This window comes from Leptonychotes weddellii, chromosome 15, assembly GCF_054177405.1.
Source record: "Leptonychotes weddellii isolate Sample4059 chromosome 15, ASM5417740v2, whole genome shotgun sequence".
Lineage (NCBI taxonomy): Eukaryota > Metazoa > Chordata > Mammalia > Carnivora > Phocidae > Leptonychotes > Leptonychotes weddellii.
This window is the reverse complement of record NC_138383.1, coordinates 47,235,113-47,255,790: the sequence shown is the minus strand read 5'-3', so window position 1 is coordinate 47,255,790 and position 20,678 is coordinate 47,235,113. Positions and strand designations below refer to the sequence as shown.

The window sequence follows — 20,678 nt, the reverse complement described above, 5'->3', positions numbered from 1 at the left end:
ATCTCATCTGTTCCAAATAAAGAAGGAGTCTACTCTCTTAGTTGGCAGTCCCTTTATAGTTGATGGAGATTTTTTTTAATCCTGTGCTGGAGCATGTATGTCTTGTATAATTAAAAATTATAAAAGGTAATAAGAAATAGAAATCTGCTAAGAGATTTGAGGCTCAGTAAAGAATCCAGAGAGTGAGGTTTCTGGATAGTGTAAGGATTATGGGGGGGGGGACATAAATAAATTCTATGCCCAGATCCCAGAAAAAAAATAATGAAAGAGTGAGGCCATTTAGCAAAAGGAAAAGTAATTTGAAATGGCCCTTAATTTGGAGGTAGCGGGGTTCCGCCTAAAGAAGTGAACCAGAAGCGAGGGACCCTGCACCCTTTGTTGTCATCTGGTTTGGGGGCTCATGTGCAGAAGAACCAGGAGATATTGCGAATGAGCTGAAGATCACCCAAGTTCCTGCTGGACGGTCACATGGCCTGAGGGAAGGCTGTCTGAAGATGGGGCGGGTGAGTTGGTGGGCAAGAGAAGGGTTTCGGGGTGACACCTGGAGGAGTTAACACACATGATCAGCAGTCAGAAAGACAAAAAAATGCACCCTTTGGGTTTCATCAGCCCAATCCTAACACACCTCTGCCCCACACCCCATCCTCCCAGTGTTTCTCAAGTCCGTTTTGCCAGATGCTCAGGTAGGCAGTGCTTTGTGGTCTAAGAGTATTGGGATCTAGAGAGATTCCCAGCTCTGCCATTTTGACCTGGAGCAAGTTACTCTACTTCGGTGTCTTCATCTGTAACCCAGGGGGCATGGCCCAGCTTGTCCTCACTGTGCTGGTCTGTGGATGACGTGGGGTGGTGCGTGCTGAGAGCCCATGGTAAGATTCAGTAAATAGCGCCTGAGATCATCTTCCTCCTCTCCATCCTGGGCTTCCCCTCTCCTGCATGTGCGGCCCCATCAAGTCCTTATTTGGAATTTGGAAGGAGATCGTATTTCATTTTCTAGAATAACCAAGCTTGTGTTTTCTATAGTCAGGACCGTCCCTCGCTTCATGGAGCAGACACACTGGCAACGTTGGGCATAACATGAACTCTTAGAAAATTAGTTTTTCCATTTTATCCTTCACAAAATGGGAGCTACTACAGATAGTCACGATAGCTTCCAGAACCAACGGCTCACCTTCTCCTTTGTGAGAAACACCACGCTTTGCTGGTAGGAGGACATTATTGGGTCCCACAGCTCCAGAGGTTTTTATGTTTGTGGCCCCAGGTCTGCATAAAATGCATCAGGGCCTCGTCTATCAATTCTTTAAGTCTAGAATTGTATAAAATAAGTTTACTTCCAAGATGGTCTTCCTTCCTCCCTTTCTCCCTTCTGTCTTCCTTTCTTATCTGTATTTTAGTATGTATTTTTATAAGGACTATTTTGGAAAACGTAATCAAAACCTTGAAGATGAACAAGAACCCTATTGTGCTATCAAATATTGAGCCAGGATTCAAATTTTACCAACTGTACCAACTGGGGTGTGTGTGTGTGTGTGTGTGTGAGTGTGTGCTCATGTGCACACGCGTGTGCCCTCACAAGGCCCATGCAGAGCAGTTGGTGGGCAGGTCTATTAAATATCTTTTAATCTATAATTTCTCCTTCCATTTCTTTTGTATATTTTTCCTTGCAATTTATTTATTGAGAAAACTGGATTTTTTTTTTTTTTTCGGTTGACTTCCCCACATCCTGGAGTTTATTAGTTGACTCTCGGGTCTCTGTCTCCTGCGTTTCCTCTGAGTGGTCACCAGATCACCAGACCCAGGTCAGACTGTGGGGCAGGAAATCTTCGCGGGCAACAGTGTGTACTTCTGTCAGGAGGCGTATGATGTCCGGTGGTCTATATTTTTGTGATCCTAGGAGCCAGAATTCATCAGGGGCTCGTAATTCATACCCCAGTTGTGATGTTCCAGTTATTTCATTTCTATATTTACCAGTCTGAGGACCCCTGTAACAAGGGACCGTTTGCTTTCTGTGTCGCACACTTCCCACGGAAGGCAGTCCGTGGCAGTCCTTGTCATTCTGAGCGGCACTGAGCCACCGCCGCCCTTTTGGTCCAGCGTCACGCCTGGGTCCTGGTCAGGCTTGTTCTCACCATGACTCCTCTCAGCAGCAGCTGCCCCAGAGAGACATGCCACTGTTTAGTCCCAGTGTGGCCACAAAGTACTGAAAGAAGGCCGAAGAGACAGAATTCTCTGAAACCACTGACACACCAAATCTGACATCGACATTGGCCTCCTTTCTAGTGACAGATCCCAGGAGGCTTGAAACTTCCCCTCCCCTCCCCGGGTCTTTGATGCTCACTGAGTGTCTCCTCATCTTCTAGAATTGGACAAAGAAGGGAACCTGGCGACTATTTATGATAAGTTTAATTATGACAAGAAACGGATGATGCCAGTTTAGAAGATGCTCTTTCCAATAGCAGATCAGCCAGAGAGTTACTGTGACTTCCTGCCATTTTTTTCTCTTACGGGAAAGACAGGTTTACCCTGAGTAAAGGGTAAGATTTTCTGTTGTGCGGCTTTGAAATAGTGCAGACTGAGCCTGGGGCTCAGTGGTAGATCTTGACAGAGCTCTTGAAGGACCCAACAGTACCTCATTCATTTGTGTATGTTTAATAGTGACCACAGTACTTGCATGGAGGGCTGCCCGACAAATCCTTGCTGGACTCCAGGGGTCCTTCCTGACAGAATGTGGAGGAGGGGGATCTGTCCCTTGCCCTATAACCCTGTTCAACTTGACCCAGGGTTTTCCCTGACCTGAGCCTATGTGTTTCCCTCACACCACACTGAGAGGCACCTCTTCTGACAAATTCCCCTACCCTCCTCCCTCTGCTGAAGCAGTGGTTAAGAGTATTTTTTCTTTATGATCTAATCTCACATTTAAAAGAAATCTCTCGGGGCACCTGGGTGGTACAGTTGGTTAAGGGTTCAACTCTTGCTTTTGGCTCAGGTCATGATCTCATGGGCTCTGCGCTGAATGTGGACCCTGCTTAAGATTCTTTCTCTCCCTCTCCCTCTACTCCTCCCCGCTTGCTCTCTCTCTCTCTAAAAAAAACAAAAATGAACAAAAAAAAACTTTAAAAATAAATAAAAGCAATCTCTCCCTGTCCCCAAATACACACACCAGAGGAATTTTTCAAGACATCTGCTGATGGAGATTTCAACATCAGGCACAAAAATCACTGAGCAGTGAGCCATTTCCACCCAGGGAAGAGAAAAGAGATACAGTGAAACAGCCTCGAGTTGAAAACGAAGCAAAGTTTAATTCGTATGAAGGAGTCGCATGGAAATCCGCGGAAATGGCCAGGAACCATGAAAATATACATTTTGCATATTTTCCGTCCTGCTCAGAAGAGGATCGCTCACTCTTCACTCTCATGGACCACCATCTGGAAAGAAAGTAGGCGTTTTTAGTTACGTCAGATGGCAGAGACCCATTTTCTCCTGTCCCCTGTCCCCGCAAGCATCGGGGAGTTGCTTGCTTGTGTTTTTCGGTAGGACACAGGATATTTTTTGGACCTCAGGAGAATACACGATTGCATACGTGGAGGGAGTCACCCCAGAGCCTGAGAAACTGACCCGCAGAGAGCAAGCCCCACCCTTGGGGACTTCCTACCTCTGGTTATCGGTTACCTACACAGACAGTGACTGAAGACTTAGCGCCAGCAGAGGGCGCCTGAACGATCGCAGCCGGAAAATGCGCCTTCCTTTTCAGGATGTTTGCTTTATCGCAACTTGCATTTTGGTGGGGCTCTTCTCAGCTAAGTGACTTGAAGCAAATCCCTTCCTTTCCTGAGCCTGAGACTGACCAAGTCCTAAGGCACGGGGATCTCCAAGGTTCCTTCCAGCTCAAAGGTGTCTGCATCACTGTGGGCTCTTCCCAGCTGGCCCCGGAGCGACAACCCTGGCATTCACTTGCTGTTCTCCATCTGGGCCCTCTAGTGCCCATGGGAACCACCTACCCTGCTGGAGGTGAAGTCGCGGGTCTTAGCGCGAAGCTTATTGACTTGAGATTCCGCAATATCAGCACGTTCTTCTGCCTCTTCGAGCTCATGCTGAGCTTTGCGGAATTTGGTGAGGTGAGCGTTGGCTTGCTCGTCCTAAAACCAAAGAGCCCAGGCGGGTAAGGGGAGCATGCACCTGTCTCAGAGCTCCCAGTGAGGGACAGCCCAGGCTGCTGTTCAAAAATCCCAAGCTGTCTGACTTACAGCCTCCTCAGCCTGCCTCTTGTAGGACTTGACTTTCACTTGAAGCTTATCCACCAGGTCCTGTAACCTCAGCACGTTCTTCCTGTCCTCTTCACTCTAAAAGCAAGAACACGGCCTGTAGCTAGAGGAGGGGGCAGAGTTGCACGAGGTCTGGCCAGTTTTCTGGGCCACGGGTTTCTTCCCATATTCTGGAGAGAGAACCCAGGGCGGTGTTCGTGCTCTGCAGAGAAAATGCCTCCGGGGCTTTCTTTCTCTCACCTGGTAAGTTAACTCCTTGACCCGCCGCTCATATTTCCTCAGGCCCTTGACAGACTCCGTGTTCTTCTTCTGCTCCCCTTCAAGCTCAAACTCCAGCTCCCGGATCTGGGGAAACAGTTGGGAAGTTGGTCTGGGGCTGGAGAAGGAGCGGCTGAGGCCGGAGGCACTGCTTATGGCGGGGGTTCATCCTGCCAGTACCCGCGTCTCCAGCTTCTGGATCTGCTTCTTCCCGCCCTTCAGGGCCAGCTGCTCAGCCTCATCCAGACGGTGCTGCAGGTCCTTCACCGTCTGCTCCATGTTCTTCTTCATGCGCTCCAGGTGGGCGCTGGTGTCCTGCTCCTTCTTCAGCTCCTCGGCCATCATGGCCGCCTGTAAATGCAGACAAAGATCAGGTGCCTCGGAGCTCTCAAAACCTGGGCCCCCCGAGGACCAGAGCCATGCTAGAGAAGAAGGACAACAGGGAAGGCAATGACTGAGCCCACCCTTCCACAGTGGAACACGAGAAGAGCTATGCCGGGTACATAACAGAACCTCAGAAATGCAGTGTCCAGGGACTAGATGGAAAATGGTTTCTTCCCCTTCTTAAACTGGCCCCTCTGGGACCTTACCCGCCCCCACCCCCTACAGCCCCAGGAAATTCTTCATTATCACCAATATGTTTTCTTTTTTTTAATTTTTTTTAAAGACTTTATTTATTTATTTGAGAGAGAGAGAATGAGAGACAGAGAGCAGGAGAGGGAGGAGGGTCAGAGGGAGAAGCAGACTCCCTGCCAAGCAGGTAGCCCGATGCGGGACTCGATCCCGGCACTCCAGGATCATGACCTGAGCCGAAGGCAGTCGCTTAACCAACTGAGCCACCCAGGCGCCCATCACCAATATGTTTTCAAAGGAACCTAAGACCTGGAGAAGACCGGTTGGTACCCACAGGGCAGGTTTGGGGATAGTGAGTTAAGGGAAGGCGGGCAGGGCATTGAGGCAGGCGCGCAGACGCGAGAGCAGAAGAGCTGCAGTGGTCCCCACCAGGCGGCAGGTGGCGCTGTGGGAGCTGTGGCCGCTGGGACCAGGCTGCTCAGGCCCAGGTGGGTCCGGTGCAGGTGGGAGGGAAGCCAACTTCACGCCAGGTGACATTGGGTGAAACATCGACATCTAAGGGTCTCGTTTTCATGTTTGCAATAAGTCAGATGTTGAAGAAAAGAGCATACCTCTCTGTGGGCCTTAGAAACGGACTATAATCCTTTCCAGTCTTTTTTTTTTTCCTATGCTCCATTATTTATCATATTGGCCTTTTAAAGTGCGGGAGGGGACGTGCTGAGTCTGATGCAGGAGAGATGGATTGCAGTTTGGGAGCAGAATGCAACCCCCGTGTGCCCCGGGGGAGGCCCCGATCTATCTAGGGGGAACGATCTCAGGGTCGGGAGAAGGAGGGGCTTCAATGCAGTACGAATTTGGCCACCACACAAGCACAGGAGGTGGGGGCGGGGGGGGGAAGCCTTACATCTGTGATGGCCTTCTTTGCCTTCTCTTCAGCGTTCCTTGCGTCCCTGCTGGCATCTTCCACCTCGCTCTGGAGCTGCGTCAGGTCCGTCTCCAGCTTCTTCTTGGTGTGGATGAGGCTGGTGTTCTAGGGCCGGAGGAGCGGTGTTAACTGGGCGTGCATCGGGCCCAGGGCTCTCCCCACTGCCTGCCCACCCCTCACCTGGGTGTGCAGCAACTGCACTCTCTCGTTGGCGTCCAGGAGCTCCTGCTCGGCCAGCTTCCGAGCCCTCTCCGTCTGCTCCAGTGACGCCCGCAGCTCCTCCACCTCGGCCTGCAGCAGGTTGGCTCTGCGCTCCACAATGGCCAGCTGTTCCTTCAGGTCCTCCTGGCCATGGAGAGCGTCGTCCAGGTGTAGCTGGGTGTCCTAGCCAGACAAGCAAGGAGAAGCCGAGTTGGCGTGGAGGCGGGAGGGCCATGAGGCGAGTCAGCCTCTTTGAGTGTTCCCACCAAGGAGCCGTCTCAAACCTTCAGCTGTCCCTGGACACTCCGGAGGTGCTTGAGGGTCTCCGCGGCCTGGCGGTTGGCGTGGCTCAGCTGGATCTCAATTTCATTCAGGTCACCTTCCATCTTCTTCTTGACCCTGATGGCCTCGTTTCGGCTCCGCACTTCGGCGTCCAGGGCGCTCTGCATGGTCTCTACTGTTCGCTGGTAGTTCCTCTTCAGCTGCTCGATCTCTTCGTCCTTCTCGGCGATCTTTCTGTCAATTTCTGACTTCACCTGGGTCAGTTCAAGCTGGATTCGGAGGATCTTGGCCTCTTCATGCTCAAGGGCAGCCTTTAGAGAACAAAAGCAAAACAGAAATGGTGCCAGTGAAGGGACAGAACCTGCTAAACCACCACCCTCTGTGGTGATAAAGCTTCAGCGGGATATTCATGACTGTGACTATACAATATTCAAAATGATCTTCTTTTTTTTTTTTAAATCCCTAACTTACCTTCAGGGCAGAAATAACCCCTCTTGCATTGCTGTTTGTTTTTTATTATACTGTCGAACAATAATCACATTTAAATCATCCTAATGCTTAGGAGCATATAGCACCTTATAGATACTTTAAGTTCACCTAAGGTTTGGTAAAATCTCATTTTTAGACCTATTTTAATGTAATGATTTTTCTTCACTAAGTCCAAGATAATCCACAGGTGTTATTTCATGCCATTTGATAGGAAAGGAGCCGGCCTCGGGATTGTGGCTTGACAGAGATGGGAAGGCAGGAAGGGAGACAGAGGGAGGCCAGCCAGCCCCCTCCCCACTCCCCCGACGGGCTGCAGCTCCACCCGGGTGGGGGGGGCAGTGCCCAACCCCCCTCCCGCTGATGCCTGCTTGCATTCTGCCCACCTCTGCTTCCTCAAGAGCCAGCTGGATATCTGCCTTTTCCAGCTCGATCTGCTTTCTTGATTTCTCCAGTTCATGGATGGTTTTACCATTCTCAGCAATTTGTTCCGTGAGATCTGCAATCTCCTCTGCAAAGACATAAGTTTGGAAACCTCCTCTGCACAGGTTTCCGGGCACGGTAAACACCTACCGAATGCTTTGTAAATAGTTCCCCGTCATTCTAAGGTGGCTGTTCCCTAGAGAGAAGATTGTGTCTGGACAGAGGCTCCACACTCCCCCCTCGGCTGACGGCACCTTCCGTGCATGCCCTGATGGAGCTGCGCGCAGGGATTTGCGTCCCGAAGCCATGCCCAACAGTGCCAAGGGGGACGTCAGGCTGTCGCAAACTGCTTACGCTCCAGATTCTTATTTTCTCGTTTCACAGTTTCGAGTTGATCTAAGGCTTCCTCGTAGGCATTTTTCAGCTTGAAGAGCTCGGTGCTCAAGGAGCGGGACTCCTTCAGAGATGCCTCCAGCTCTGCCTGGCTCTCCTCACACTTGGTTTTCCATTCGGCCAGCACCTGGAACACGGGCATGAGAGGTGTGCCCTTGATTAGCTCTGCTCCAAGCTCCTAACTAAGCATAAGCATTAACGGAAATACTCCTAGAATTGGGGTTCCCTCAGCAGTGGCTCTTGCCTGGCGCCTTGATCTTGATGATTTGAGGAGCTCAAGATCAGTAACATATCAGCAACAGTTGCCATCTCTAAAAACCTCGTGGATCCTCTGAGAAGGTAGTCTCTGGGCGTAACTGCCCTTTTCTTAATATGAGAATGGCCCTGCCCTTCTAAATATTTCCTTAAAACTTGGGTTCAGATCAACCTTAAGGTCATACTAAAAGGGAGGCTTTCAGAGAGCCTTCCAATGGGGCTCGAGTTAGATTCCCACATGTCAGCCACCAGACAGGCCCCCAGCAGTGTGGGGGAACAAAAATATTTGGAGCTGAACACATGCTAGCAATTGGTTCATCTCCTCTGACAATGCTTGAAGGGGACCTCCACTCCCATCCCATGCCCGTTTCATTTTACACCAGAGGAAACGACAGCCCAGTGAAGCTCAGGACTTGCCCAAGGCCACACGGCTGGTGGGGCAGAGGCAGGACTGGGACCCAGTCTCCTCCTTCCATGACTACTGGGGAGCCCCAGTGAGCTTGTGTGGACCTGATCCCACACCTTGTCAAAGTTCCTCTGCTTCTTGTCCAGAGCGGCAGCCAGAGAGTTCGCTCTTTCAACATCAACCATCAGATCCTCGACCTCCCCTTGCAGCCTCTGCTTGGTCTTCTCCAAGGAAGCACACTTAGCATTCACTGCCTCAACCTGTTCCTCCGAATCCTGAAGGCGCTGAGCGAGTTTTTTCCTTAAAGCATATGAAAGAGAAGCAGGCGCTATTCAAATCTCAATTCTCTTGAACGTTGCTGTTCATCAAGTTGGAATCACTCATCTGTGTGACTCAAACACTCATTTGCTCTCTGAAGCCCAGGAGAACTTCCTGTCTGCTAAAAACCAGTGATCAATAACCTGCCTTGTCTCTAAACGAGATCAAAGTTGTTTGTCTTAATGGAGTGTGGTAACGCCAGGTCCCTCTCATGGCGTGTGCAGCACTGCATTAAGAGAGATGAAGTGAGGAAACACCTCGTAACATAACAAAACCATTCCCAAGTAGCTCTAAAGCCAGTGCCCTCTATCATCTCATCATCTGAGACCTCTCGTTCTTCTACCGGCAAACGGACTTGCATACTTGGCCTCCTCCAGCTCCTCTGTGCGCTGGATGGCGTCCGTCTCGTATTTGGTCCTCCACTGGGCCACCTCGCTGTTGGCCTTGGACAGCGCCCTCTGCAGCTCGGCCTTGCCCTCCTGCTCCTCCTCATACTGTTCCCGCAGCAGGTCACAGTCGTGGCGGGAGGACTGCAGGGCGTGGGCCAGGGCGTTCTTGGCCTGCGGGAGTCCAGAAAGAGGAGAGCCCCCAGTGGATGAGCATTTTGGTGTCATGTGCATGATACAGTCCAAGTGTGTTCCTGCTATCATCACCTACTGAATAAAGTTGCCCTGTTTTCCTGCAGGTGGTAATTGAAGGTTAGACCAGGAAAGCAGTCCCTCAAATGACTTACCTTGCTTTCTTCCTCTAACTGCCTCTTGAGCTCTTCTATTTGCTGGGTAAATGCTTGCTTGCTCCTGGAAAGTTGGGACACTATGCTTTCCTTTTCTTCCAGTTGACGACTCAGCTCCCCTGTGTCCAGAAGGAAATATTTTCATTTTATTCACGCACTCATCCATTCATCAAGTTCCTACTGTGTGTAAGGCACCATGCTAAAATCCGGGGAGAGAGTAAATGACAAGGTGTGGTCCTTTCTTGGGGGAGAGGAGAGATATCTGTGAAAAAGAAACCAAAGACTCAACTGATAAGGTATTGTTCTAAACTACTAGAAGCTTGGAGTGACTTTGGTCAGTAAAACCCATTGAGAACAATTGTAAATTTAAACATTACCACCTAAAAACGCCCATCAGATCTTCCAGGGCTGGTGTGTCCAGCTGCTTGTTGATTTGTCATTAAGAGAAATAGTGCCTTCCTTAGGACTTTATAGGTTGTAATTTGAAGTTAGACTCTTGGGTAAATGTGGTGGGTTCAGGTTTATATGCTCATGCAGAAGTAAGAGGGAAAAGGTGGAGGGAGAGAGCTTATGACTCCAGAGGTGAATCCCCAAGATGATTATAGAAGAGGCAACTAGACCTCTTTTCTTTGTTGTTTTGGTTGTGGCTGCCAGCAAAGGATTGATTGATTCCCTGGGATGATGGGCTGGAGGACCAGGGCTAGGTGGGGCCACGTTTTCTAGGTGAAAGCCCCAGATAATGTTACCTATATATATATATATATAAGATTTATTTGTTTGAGAGAGAGAGCAAGCGAGCACTGTGAGCAGGGGGAGGGGCAGAGGGAGAGAGAGAGAGAGAAGCAGACTCCCTACTGAGTGTGGTTCCAGCCATGGGGCTCAATTCTACAACCCTGAGATCATGACCTGAGCCAAAATCAAGAGTCAGGTGCTTAACCGACTGAGCCACCCACCCAGGCGCCCCTTTGTTTCCCTATATTTCTACTACATACCAGAAACCTATACAAATTGGCTGTGTTTCTTTATCTCTTTTCTTAAAACACTTGATTGCAGACCACAAATCTGAATTCGTGTGCAGCAACAAATAGAAGAGCCTTGGGAATTCATTTCTAGTATCATTTCTGCCATTTAGATTCTTTCTGATGCAAGGTATTATTAATGTTGAAAGAGCTTAAACCAAGTGATATTCTGACTCCCCTCTTGTTCCGATCTGCTTTTCTCGCTCCTGTTTTTATTGAACTCTCAATGTTGCCTCCTTCACAATATTTTGAACTACTCTTTTTTGAGTTATTCTGATAGCTTCTCTCTGAAAAGATGCTTTCCTAGAGATTCTCCCCCACACGGCGCTGCCCTTTGGTGTTGACCAGTTGCCCCCCCATCCCCCCAGAGGCGACCACAAGGTGTGGCCCATCCCATCCAATCGCTCACCAGCCTCTGTCTGCAGACGGGACTTCTGTGTCGCCAGCTCGCTCATGCTCCTCTGAATTTCCTCGTTCTTGCCCCTGGCCTCGCTCAACTGATCCTCCAGAGTTCGGCATATTTTCTCCAGGTTGGCCTAAAGGATTGAGAAGCAGGAGAACATTATAGTCCGTATTCAGACTGGAATGACCCAGAGGTGTCTCTCCTCAAAAGCACTGGGTCCCATCCTGCCTGAGCACCTTGGATTTCGACACGCTCTCCACGTTGCTAGACAGATCGTCTATCTCCAGCTTGAACTCGCTCTTCTCTTTCTCCAGCTTCTGCTTGACCCTCTGCAGGTTATCTATCTGCTCCCCGAGCTCTGCCACGCTGTCCGCGTGCTTCTTCCGCAGGGTGGCCAGCATAGCTTCGTGCTGTAAGGTGGCCTCCTCCAGGTCCCTGCGCATTTTCTGGAACTCGGCCTCACGCTTCTTGTTCAGCTCGATCTGGGTGGAGGTGACACCTCCTGCCTCTTCCAGCCTCTCGCTCAGCTCCTCCAGTTCCCGGGCATAGTCGCTGCGCTGTTTCTCTGTCTTTGCACGGGTTGCCCGCTCCGCCTCAATCTCCTCTTCCAGTTCCTCAATCCGAGCCTGTGGAGGGCGGCCATTCACCCATGGGCAGTAGGTCCCCAGGGTGACTCACTCTGAACGTCAAGTACAGGCTAGTTTCCATTCTCATTAAACAAACCAATGGTTGGGCTTCTCCCAGGGAAATAGGACTGTTGTTAATTTCCTTTACTATGAATTTTTCCTGCCCCAACATGGTCATTACCCCTGCAGTGACCAACCTAGGACATTGTCCATTCAACTAAATATTGACTCCCCAATACAGTCATTATATATTTTAAGTTATGGAAAAATTGTTCACCGTTGCTATGTCAGCCTAGGAGAAAGGAAACTGATGAGGCAGGCAGACCCATGCTCCTGCCCACTTGCTCGAAATGGCTTACAGCAGACAGCACCCAGCCCACATGCATGACCTTCACGTGAAAGAAAAATCCGGGATGCCTCCTACCTGTAGCTCTTTGATCTTCTTCTGAAACTGGAGGCCCAGAGTCTGCTCATCTTCCACTTTGCTTTGCAGCTGACTGTATTCAAAATCCTTCCTGTGAAGGGAAATGCAGACTGTGAAGACAGAATAGCCAGAGACTCAGAAGATTGAAGTCAGTGGCTTTAGGACATACTTCTTGAGCCTTTCATCCAGCTGCTGCTTGTCATTCTCCAGATCTAATATGGATTCTTGGGCAAGCTTCAAATCTCCCTCAAGCTTCCTTTTATTCCTTTCCAGATCAACACGGAGCTTCTTTTCTTGTTCTAGGGAGCTTTCCAGCTGAAAAGGGCATCATGTCCTTTTGAGAACAAATTCTTTGCACCCGAGGGTTCCTGGGGAGGGCTCTTCCCACCCTTAAGTTCTAGGACTCCCCTTAGCATTATTTACTTACATCATCAACTTGCTGTTCCAGTTTGCTCTTGATTTTGCTCAAAGAATTGACTTTGTCTTCTTCAGCTTGGAGGTCATCCAGGGCCTGCTGGTGGGCCTCTTGGAGGGCCTTCTTCTCCCTGGTGAGCTTTGCGATGGTTTCATCCAACCCCGCGAGTTCCTCGGTAAGGTTTTTAACCTAAGAAGAGGACACAAGCAAATTATAAGAAGAAATAAAGTCTGGTTTGCAATGACTACATGAAACTGGAGAGACCCAGAGAGAGAGTACCTTGTTCTCCGTGGCATGCTTCTCCTTTTCAACCTTGGCCAGGGTCAGCTCAAGGTCGTCAATGTCTTTCTTGAGCTCTGAACACTCGTCCTCCAGTTTTCTCTTCTTGGCCGTCAACTCGGCGTTGATCTCCTCCTCATCCTCTGCTCTCTCAGTCACCTCCTTGATCTTGGCCTCTAGCTGGAATTTGGCTTTGATCAGCTGGTCACACCTCTCCTCTGCGTCCAACAAGTTTTCGCTTTCCTTTAAAACAAAAAACAACAACAAAAAAAGAAGAATCAGGATTTCCTTTAATGAGATAAGGTTTGTGACATTCCAGTACCTTGGTATAAATGAAGTCCTTTAGGAAGCATCCCAACTGCAAAGCAAAAATCCCCACCCCAAATCCTGTCTTTCTAAATAATGAAATCCACAAGCAAAGGTAAACAATCCTAAACACATACGGCTTGCACTTGGAGCTGCAGGTCATTCTTCTCCTGTACTAGAGTCACCAGTTTTTCCTCCAGTTCCTTCCTTTTTGCCTCTGACTTGGCGAGCTCGTCTTTGGTTTTCTGAAACTCTTCCTTCATGGTGGCCATCTCCTTCTCAGTCTCTGCGCTCTTGAGGAGAGGCTTGATCTTGAAGAAGAGTTTCATCCAGGGCCAGTGCTTGACGTTCATGAAGGCACGGATGTTGTACTGGATGCAGAAGATGGACTCCCTGAAAACAAAATATGAGTTCTTTCCAGGAGAGACCCCCCCATGCTCCCCAAAGAGCTGATGTTTGAACAGAGACCCTGCTCAACCTTCTTTGCACCATCTTCTGGAATTCCACACGCATGAGGAACCCTCTGCACACCGCTTGCGTCCGGGTGATCAGTTTGGCCAGGCGGTCATCCCTCATTTCCTCCAGGGTTCCCAGCAAGCCAGCCTTGAAGAACACCTTCCAGGGGAGAAGGATGATATGAGTCCCTGTGATGGAGAAGTCCAGAAGGGACTGCGGGCCAGCATCTGTCAGAACCAAGGCATTACCTTGGTATGTCCAAATTTGTACTGAGTGTGGTCAATGTCGATGGAGGCCAACAGCTTCTCGCAAGCTTTCTTGCTGTCAATGAACTGTCCCTCAGGGATGGCACTGGCATTCAGCACTCGGTATCTGCCGTTGTAGACACAGAAACAATCGCAGACCATTAGCAAAGACGTTAACCTTGGAGACCAACTAGTTCAGGCCTCTCTTCTATCTAACAGGCAAGAAGGCCAAGGTCCAGAGAGGGAAAGAAACTTGCCCATCGTCACACTGCTAGGTGGTGGCCTGGAATCCAAGCCTCCTGAAGCTTAGGGCAGGCCTTTTCCTGCCGTATCATATATCAGACACGCCCTTGAGAAAACGTGGAAGAAAAAAGCTGTATACCTTGGTTGGGAGGTAGGTCAATCATTTGACATGAAAGTCTACAACTGCTCTGTTGAAGTGGGTCTTTTCATATCGGTATTTCTCCCTCTCAAATTCCAGCATCTACACACCACAGCAAGAAGCATATAGAACGTTTTTGTAACACACCTTTGTTTAAAATCCCCATAGAGAATCCTGTTTGGGAATCCCTTCCTGCAGATGCGGATGCCCTCCAGAACACCGTTACACCGAAGCTGGTGCAAGACAAGGCTGTGTTCCATAGCCCCTGAGAAGAGAAGCGAGAGACATCAACTTCACGAGGGATTTTGCAGAAACTGAGCACCATCTACAGCAAGCGTCAGCAGGGGTCTTACCTGGGGTTTTGGTCTCATTGGGAATTATACAGCGCACAAAGTGAGGATGAGTCGTTCTTAGATTTGACATCAGCTTGTTCAGGTTTTCCTAAAAGATGAAATTTGACAGTCTACTGTAGGCTTTTACAAAGACGGAGATATACCGTGATGAAAAATAAGATCTATATTTTCAACGTATCATGAATTCTAAAGAATGAAATTATTTAACTCTTTTTTTAAATAACCCAATGACTAGAGGTACAGGCACATAACTGATAAAATGGTCTTTTGCCTCACGGTGAGCCAGAGACTAACCACGTACAAAATGCTCTTTGAAACCAATTCCAGAAATGTGTCTGGCTCTGCTGGGAGCTTGAGATGCTATTGCTTGGGTCCCTCAGGCAAGTGGGAAAGTTTGTGCTGAGGACTCATCCCCTAGGCCAGCCAACTCAACTACCAGCAGTACAAAATAACTGAATTCTGGGCCAACATTTGTTAAATCTCGTTTATATATTATATATATTTATATAGTTACTATATATTATATAATCATATATATTCATATATGTATATTTTATCATACTGCCATTCAGCTTCACCAAGTAACAGCCGATTAAGACCAGAGTAAGACCAGAGTAAGACCACGTTACTATTCTTAAATAAACCAAGGTCAGAATCTCTACATTGCTCATTTTGAGATCACTTAAACCAATTACAAGCCAATAAGCCTGTATTTTTCTTACCCTGAAAAGGGCAGAGACAGTCTGGAAAGAAGAACCCTTCTTCTTGGCGACTTTCTTCTTTCCGCTGTCAGCTGAAAGACAAAGATGGCGTGCGCTGTTTTCAGATCTCCCGGGGTTTCTCGGGCCTGTGAACTGAGTGGCAGGAGAGAGCATGAATACAAGGCAGTCTGTGGAGTCTGTTACCGTCTGCTGTCGCGAAGGTGGCGTAGAGATGCGCCAGGAGCCTGTTGGAGGACTTCTGGTACAGCCCCACCACGGTCTCGTTCAGCGGGTCCTTGTTCTTCTCCAGCCAGCCCGAGACACTATAGTCCACGGTGCCTGCGTAGTGGATCAGTGAGAAGTGCGCTTCAGCCCTGCCCTTGACCACTTTGGGCTTTTGGAAGTTGCTGGACTTGCCCAGGTGCTGGTCATACAGCTTGTTCTTGAAGGAGGTGTCTGTGGCCTTGGGGAACATGCACTCCTCTTCCAGGATAGAGAAGATGCCCATGGGCTGGATTAAAGCAAAGCAAAATGCATATAGGGTAAATATAAGCTGTAGGATAAGCCACAGAGTTTATGAGAAGACGTTACTGAGTGGACAGATCAGGAGACCTTCTCGATGAGCTCGATGCAGGCAGCCAGGTCCATCCCGAAGTCGATGAAGGTCCACTCGATGCCCTCCTTCTTGTACTCCTCCTGCTCCAGCACGAACATGTGGTGGTTGAAGAACTGTTGCAGCTTCTCGTTGGTGAAGTTGATGCACAGCTGCTCCAGGCTGTTATACTAATACCAAAATAGAGTGTTCACGTGCAAAGTCAGACTTCCTTCAAAATCAAAGACCCATCAACCTTGCCTCCTCTTTGCCTCTTTGCCAGCTCATTTAACCCTTCAGATATGGGCACGTTCTTCAACGTCTAGCCCAGATCACATCTCTTCCTTGGAGACTTCTCTGAACTTCCAGCTAGAAGGTGTTTCTCTGTCTCCTGAGTCCCTGTGGTTGGGATCTCTCCTGTGCACCAACCATGGTCTGCCTTATTTTATAGTTACTCTTCCATGTACCATATATACCTTCTGTTTTCCTCTATAAACTACAAACTCATCTTCCATTCGCCAGCATGTCTTGTGTCTGGTAGACACAAAATATATGCTCTCAAGAACGGCTATATGCTTCTAACCCAGAACCAGCAGGATATTTATGTAAAGGTCACGTGATTGGCTTATCAAATCCTCTATATGCCTGGCTCTACCTATGTCAATGATTGCATTTGAGTGCTTTCTTTTATCCATTTAACAATGTCCTTTATAAAATTCCACTTGTCCCAAGTCTTCTGCTCTCTTGAAATTATACAACCCCCCTCCCCGCAAGGTGTTTCTCTTCTACCTTATCTGCCCTACAGTTTCCTACACGATGTGATGCTCTGACATGTTGCTCACCTTGATATCTTCCTATGGGATCATGATGACCAATCCCACCCCACATGAAAACATGATCCTAAGGAACCCAGACCTCAAAGATCTCAAAGCCGGCAATGTCCAAAACACCGATGAAGTGTTGTCTTGGCAGCTTTGTATCCAGTTGTTGGTTGATGCGAGTGACCATCCACAAGAACAGCTTTTCATAAACTGATTTGGAAAGGGCATTCACAGCATGGTGAACCTGTTGGGGGAAAGATCACAGGAGTTGGAAGGCAGTGGCCATCGGAAGCCTGCATCTCTCGCAGCCTCGAAGCAGGAGCTTACCTGATCCACGGTTTGACCTTTGGTAACATACTCATTCCCGACTTTCACCCTGGGGAAGCACAAAGCTTTCAGGAGGTCCGACGAGTTCAGGCCCATCAGATAGGCTGTTTTGTCGGCCACTGCCAGGAAAAGAAAAACGATCACAAAGGGGCACCCCTGATACTTGGCAAAGTAGAAGAACAACTTTGAAAAATTCTGCAGACGTTTCAAAGCTTGGCGAAGCTTGTCTTGGCTGTTTTTACATCCCTTATCTTTAAATGCTTGTATGTGGCCAGTGGAAGCTAAGTCACTCCGAGAATACAATAGATTTCATGGGAAGGCAGGACTGGGTTCCAGAAAGCCCTGGTCATGTCTCATTGCCTTTGAAACAGGCCCATTTCTGTGATTCAGCAAATGGGGGTGGTAACGGTAGGCATTGGAGCCCAGGAGAGGATTCATTGCTTTCAAAAGAGGCAGCAAATGATCTCCACTGACCCCTCACCCAGCTCTGGTGAATGGCCTGTTGTGGTTATTTCGTACCTTCGGTGCCGTCCGGCTCGGCCTGCTCCTCCCGCTGCTTCTGCTTGAACTTCATGTTCCCGTAATGCATCACAGCTCCCGTGAGCTTGTAGAGCCCAGACTTCTCTTCTGGGGTGAAGCCCAGGATGTCAATGGCACTCTGGCAGCCAAAGAACAGCATGTTAGTCGGCTGATCCCAGTGATGGAGGAGGAGCACCCCACACCCTCCTCCTCATTCTACTTACGTCCGTAGCCAGCAGCTCCTCCGCATCGTCAATGCTGGCCACCAGGATTTCACCCTGGCTGATGAACGGGTAGTCGTAAGGGTTGGTTGTAATAAGCAGCAGCTCTGAAACAAGAAATTTCAAATAAAGAGGTCACACAGATGCAAAGGAAACATCCACCCGGTGGATCTGAGCTCCTAGATTCTGGGCTGAGACTTTCACCACTGGAGCTCAAATTGAATTTAGAGTCAGAAATTGCTTTCCTGCAGCGTGCCTGTGCCCTGTGGATTAAGAGCCCCCGAGAGAACATTTAGGTTCCCTTGCTCTGCACGTGAATGGCGCATTATCCGTGTAGGTTGGGGAAATTTAATATGGGAAGCTAGCTGAGCCTGGGTCAGGAGAGGAGCCCACACCGAGGGAAAGCACAGGTGCTTTGGTATTATCATAGCCTTTTCCAAAACCTGTTGAAGGGCTGCAGCCTGTTTCCAGGCTTTGGGACCAGAAGGTGGAGCAAGCACACGGCGTGCACACAAGCCTGTGTTGGGTGTGGGACGAGGGGCTGTTGGTCTGGAGAGAGGCTGCTTCCTATGTCAGAACACCAGGGGGCGCTGAAGGACAATTAAATGCTTAGTTGTTCAGAAGGTTTTCATGAGCCCTTGCTGAATTCAGTTGTGGTTTAAACTCCTTCCTGCCCAGGGGATTCAGTTTCTTTCAAACTGGCACATCGCTGTCAAAAATAGCCCCATCCCACTTCTAAAACAGACTTCCTCCGTTGGCTGCCGAGTCACCTATGTATAGGCAGGTGCAGCTCTCCTTGGTCTGGTGACGTCAGGGCCCAGATGCCTCACCTATGAGCTCGGGCTTCTTGTTGGAAAGGATCTGGTAGAAGATGTGGTAGCTTCTCTCAGCCTTCAGCTGGAAGGTCACTCTTGATTTTTCCAGCAGATCTGTGGACACAAACACGGCGCTGTTTTCCAAACTGCCCCACCCACCCCGAGACGCCATCTGCTCTCTGGTTGACTTACAAGTTTCAATATCCGCAGAGGCCAGCTTCCCAGTGGTCCCAAAGTGGATTCGGATGAACTTGCCCTGTGGGGGGAAAGGGACACCAGTGTCTACGTGGCTCCATGTGTTCTGCTAGTCTCCTGGGCAACGTGAACAGGAGCTTTCTTCCCCTACCTAAAACTCAGTGTGTCTTCCTTCTTCTCCCTTCTCTGCCCAGTGTGATGTGTCCCCTCGCTTCCATGCCCTTCGCCCCACAATTTCTCCAAACCCCCGACCCCATCCAGTTGTACAGTAACAGAGTGACTTTTTTTTCTTTTAAGATTTTATTTATTTATTCATGAGAGACAGGCGGAGGGGCAGAGGGAGAAGCAGGCCCCCCACAGAGCAGGGAGCCTGATGCGGGGCTCGATCCCAGGACCCCGAGATCATGACCTGAGCTGAAGGCAGACGCTTCACCGACTGAGCCACCCAGGCGCCCAGAGTGACCTTTTTCAAGATGCAAATGAAGCCATATCATTTCCCAGCTTACAGAATCCCTCAGGCGCTTCTGGAATAAAATCCAGCCCCCTTCTCGTGGCCTCCACGCTCCTACATGACCAGACCTCTGTCTACCTCTTCCCCCACCTTGTGGGACCCACCTCCTGTCCACCTTGCTGCCGCTGCGTGTACTCTCGTGGGTCCCTTGACTATACCTGCCCTTCCCCCCCTCAGAGAGTGTGTGCTTGCTCTTCCCTTTGTCCCTCCCCATCCTACAGATCTTGGGGTTCACAGGCCGGCCCCCCTCAATGCCTTTTCTGCCAGCCTTGTCTAAAGGAGACCCTGCCCCCAGTTACTCCCTGTTTATTGAGCTTTTCATGAAATTGTCTCGCTGCTGAGTTTCATTCTGTCATTGGCTATGTGCCCTCCCCCCCCACCTCCCCCCATCCCCCACCCTCTCACCCCCCACCCCACCCCACCCTGCCCCCAGCCCATAGCCTCTGTAGCCTCCGTGAGGACAGGAAACTCGCCTGTCCTAAGGGCCCGAGAAACCCCAGCGGAACTGAACTCAGACTCACAAAGCGGGAGGAATTGTCATTCCTCACGGTCTTGGCGTTCCCGAAGGCCTCCAGCAATGGGTTGGCACTGATGATTTGGTCTTCCAGTGTCCCCTAAGGCAAGACATCAGGGGAGGAAGCAGCCGCAAGTGACACTGGGAATGCTCCCCAGCTCTGCCCTCCTACCCGCCCTTGCTGCCTGGAAGCCCATGGCAGAGCCCATCTCCGTCCCCCTGGCTTTCCAGGACAAGTCTCAACCAAATCCTCCGCATGGCTCAGCTCAAAGGCTTCCGCTATTTTGTGACATATGGGTGTACTTGGGTGTCTTGATGTAAAGTTCCCTTAATGCTTCAAAATGCCTTGCTTCTCTCCAGCGAGTTCGGGTGTCTGCATTCATTTCTTACGGGTCGTAACCGCTCTGTTTTGAAAAGTGAGTATTGCTACAATTCTCTTAAGTCGGTACATGTGATTCTGCCCTAAAAGAACAAGCTCTCTGAGCTTCTCCCAAAATGACCTTCCTTAGTTAAGCCTTCGAGCCTTGCTTTTTTAGAAAGTCACAGGATCTGGTCCTGGAAGATCAACCACACCCTGGGTTGTCTGCAGTAATTGGGTCTCTTAGGACTTCAAATCCTCGCCTGCCCTCGCCCCTCGCTGTGAAGTTAACACAGCAAGCCTTTCCCTCCCCTGTACCTTCATTTTGGAGTCCTTCTTCTTGGCGAGGTCTCCAGTGGCTGCAATTGTTGCAAAGTACTGGATGACCCGTTTGGTGTTCACAGTCTTTCCTGCCCCGGATTCTCCGCTATTTGGAGTGATCGAAAGAGAGAGGGAGAGAGAAATGTGTCCTGTTAGTGTGAACAGCCTCCCCAAGATGTCACACAGAGGCCTGGACATACAAGCCACAGCAGACACACCCCTACCAGGCAAGTGTGAGAAACTACTTGGAGAGGCTGAGGCCCAAGGGAAGCCTCATCACAGCTGAGCTGCCCTGACCGTGGGTGATTCCAGTTTTCGAGACCTTATATATACTCTCCTGTGTGTGCATCCCCATCTCCGTCT

At 49.6% G+C, this 20,678-nt stretch overlaps 1 protein-coding gene across 1 annotated transcript in view; it reads right to left on the bottom strand.

Annotated features, from left to right (window-relative positions):
* Window positions 1-3,271: 3,271 nt before the first annotated feature.
* The window catches only part of LOC102727749 (myosin-3), a 20,766-nt gene continuing 3,359 nt past the window's right edge, over window positions 3,272-20,678 (bottom strand). Inside the window, exons 6-40 of the mRNA XM_006744781.3 lie at window positions 20,313-20,421; window positions 19,644-19,736; window positions 18,609-18,672; window positions 18,432-18,530; window positions 17,605-17,708; window positions 17,381-17,519; window positions 16,862-16,980; window positions 16,629-16,778; window positions 15,734-15,904; window positions 15,326-15,632; window positions 15,143-15,213; window positions 14,421-14,508; window positions 14,215-14,332; window positions 13,689-13,812; window positions 13,463-13,599; window positions 13,122-13,377; window positions 12,679-12,921; window positions 12,412-12,588; window positions 12,154-12,299; window positions 11,985-12,075; window positions 11,171-11,560; window positions 10,941-11,067; window positions 9,513-9,631; window positions 9,143-9,339; window positions 8,578-8,761; window positions 7,762-7,927; window positions 7,371-7,495; window positions 6,501-6,809; window positions 6,196-6,399; window positions 5,995-6,120; window positions 4,698-4,868; window positions 4,500-4,604; window positions 4,242-4,337; window positions 3,996-4,133; window positions 3,272-3,422 (exon numbers count right to left, since the gene is read on the bottom strand). Of these exons, the coding sequence (XP_006744844.2) occupies window positions 3,396-3,422; window positions 3,996-4,133; window positions 4,242-4,337; window positions 4,500-4,604; window positions 4,698-4,868; window positions 5,995-6,120; window positions 6,196-6,399; window positions 6,501-6,809; window positions 7,371-7,495; window positions 7,762-7,927; window positions 8,578-8,761; window positions 9,143-9,339; window positions 9,513-9,631; window positions 10,941-11,067; window positions 11,171-11,560; window positions 11,985-12,075; window positions 12,154-12,299; window positions 12,412-12,588; window positions 12,679-12,921; window positions 13,122-13,377; window positions 13,463-13,599; window positions 13,689-13,812; window positions 14,215-14,332; window positions 14,421-14,508; window positions 15,143-15,213; window positions 15,326-15,632; window positions 15,734-15,904; window positions 16,629-16,778; window positions 16,862-16,980; window positions 17,381-17,519; window positions 17,605-17,708; window positions 18,432-18,530; window positions 18,609-18,672; window positions 19,644-19,736; window positions 20,313-20,421 (5,290 nt within the window). The 3' untranslated portion in view covers window positions 3,272-3,395. The remainder of the gene's footprint in view (window positions 3,423-3,995; window positions 4,134-4,241; window positions 4,338-4,499; window positions 4,605-4,697; window positions 4,869-5,994; window positions 6,121-6,195; window positions 6,400-6,500; window positions 6,810-7,370; window positions 7,496-7,761; window positions 7,928-8,577; window positions 8,762-9,142; window positions 9,340-9,512; window positions 9,632-10,940; window positions 11,068-11,170; window positions 11,561-11,984; window positions 12,076-12,153; window positions 12,300-12,411; window positions 12,589-12,678; window positions 12,922-13,121; window positions 13,378-13,462; window positions 13,600-13,688; window positions 13,813-14,214; window positions 14,333-14,420; window positions 14,509-15,142; window positions 15,214-15,325; window positions 15,633-15,733; window positions 15,905-16,628; window positions 16,779-16,861; window positions 16,981-17,380; window positions 17,520-17,604; window positions 17,709-18,431; window positions 18,531-18,608; window positions 18,673-19,643; window positions 19,737-20,312; window positions 20,422-20,678) is intronic.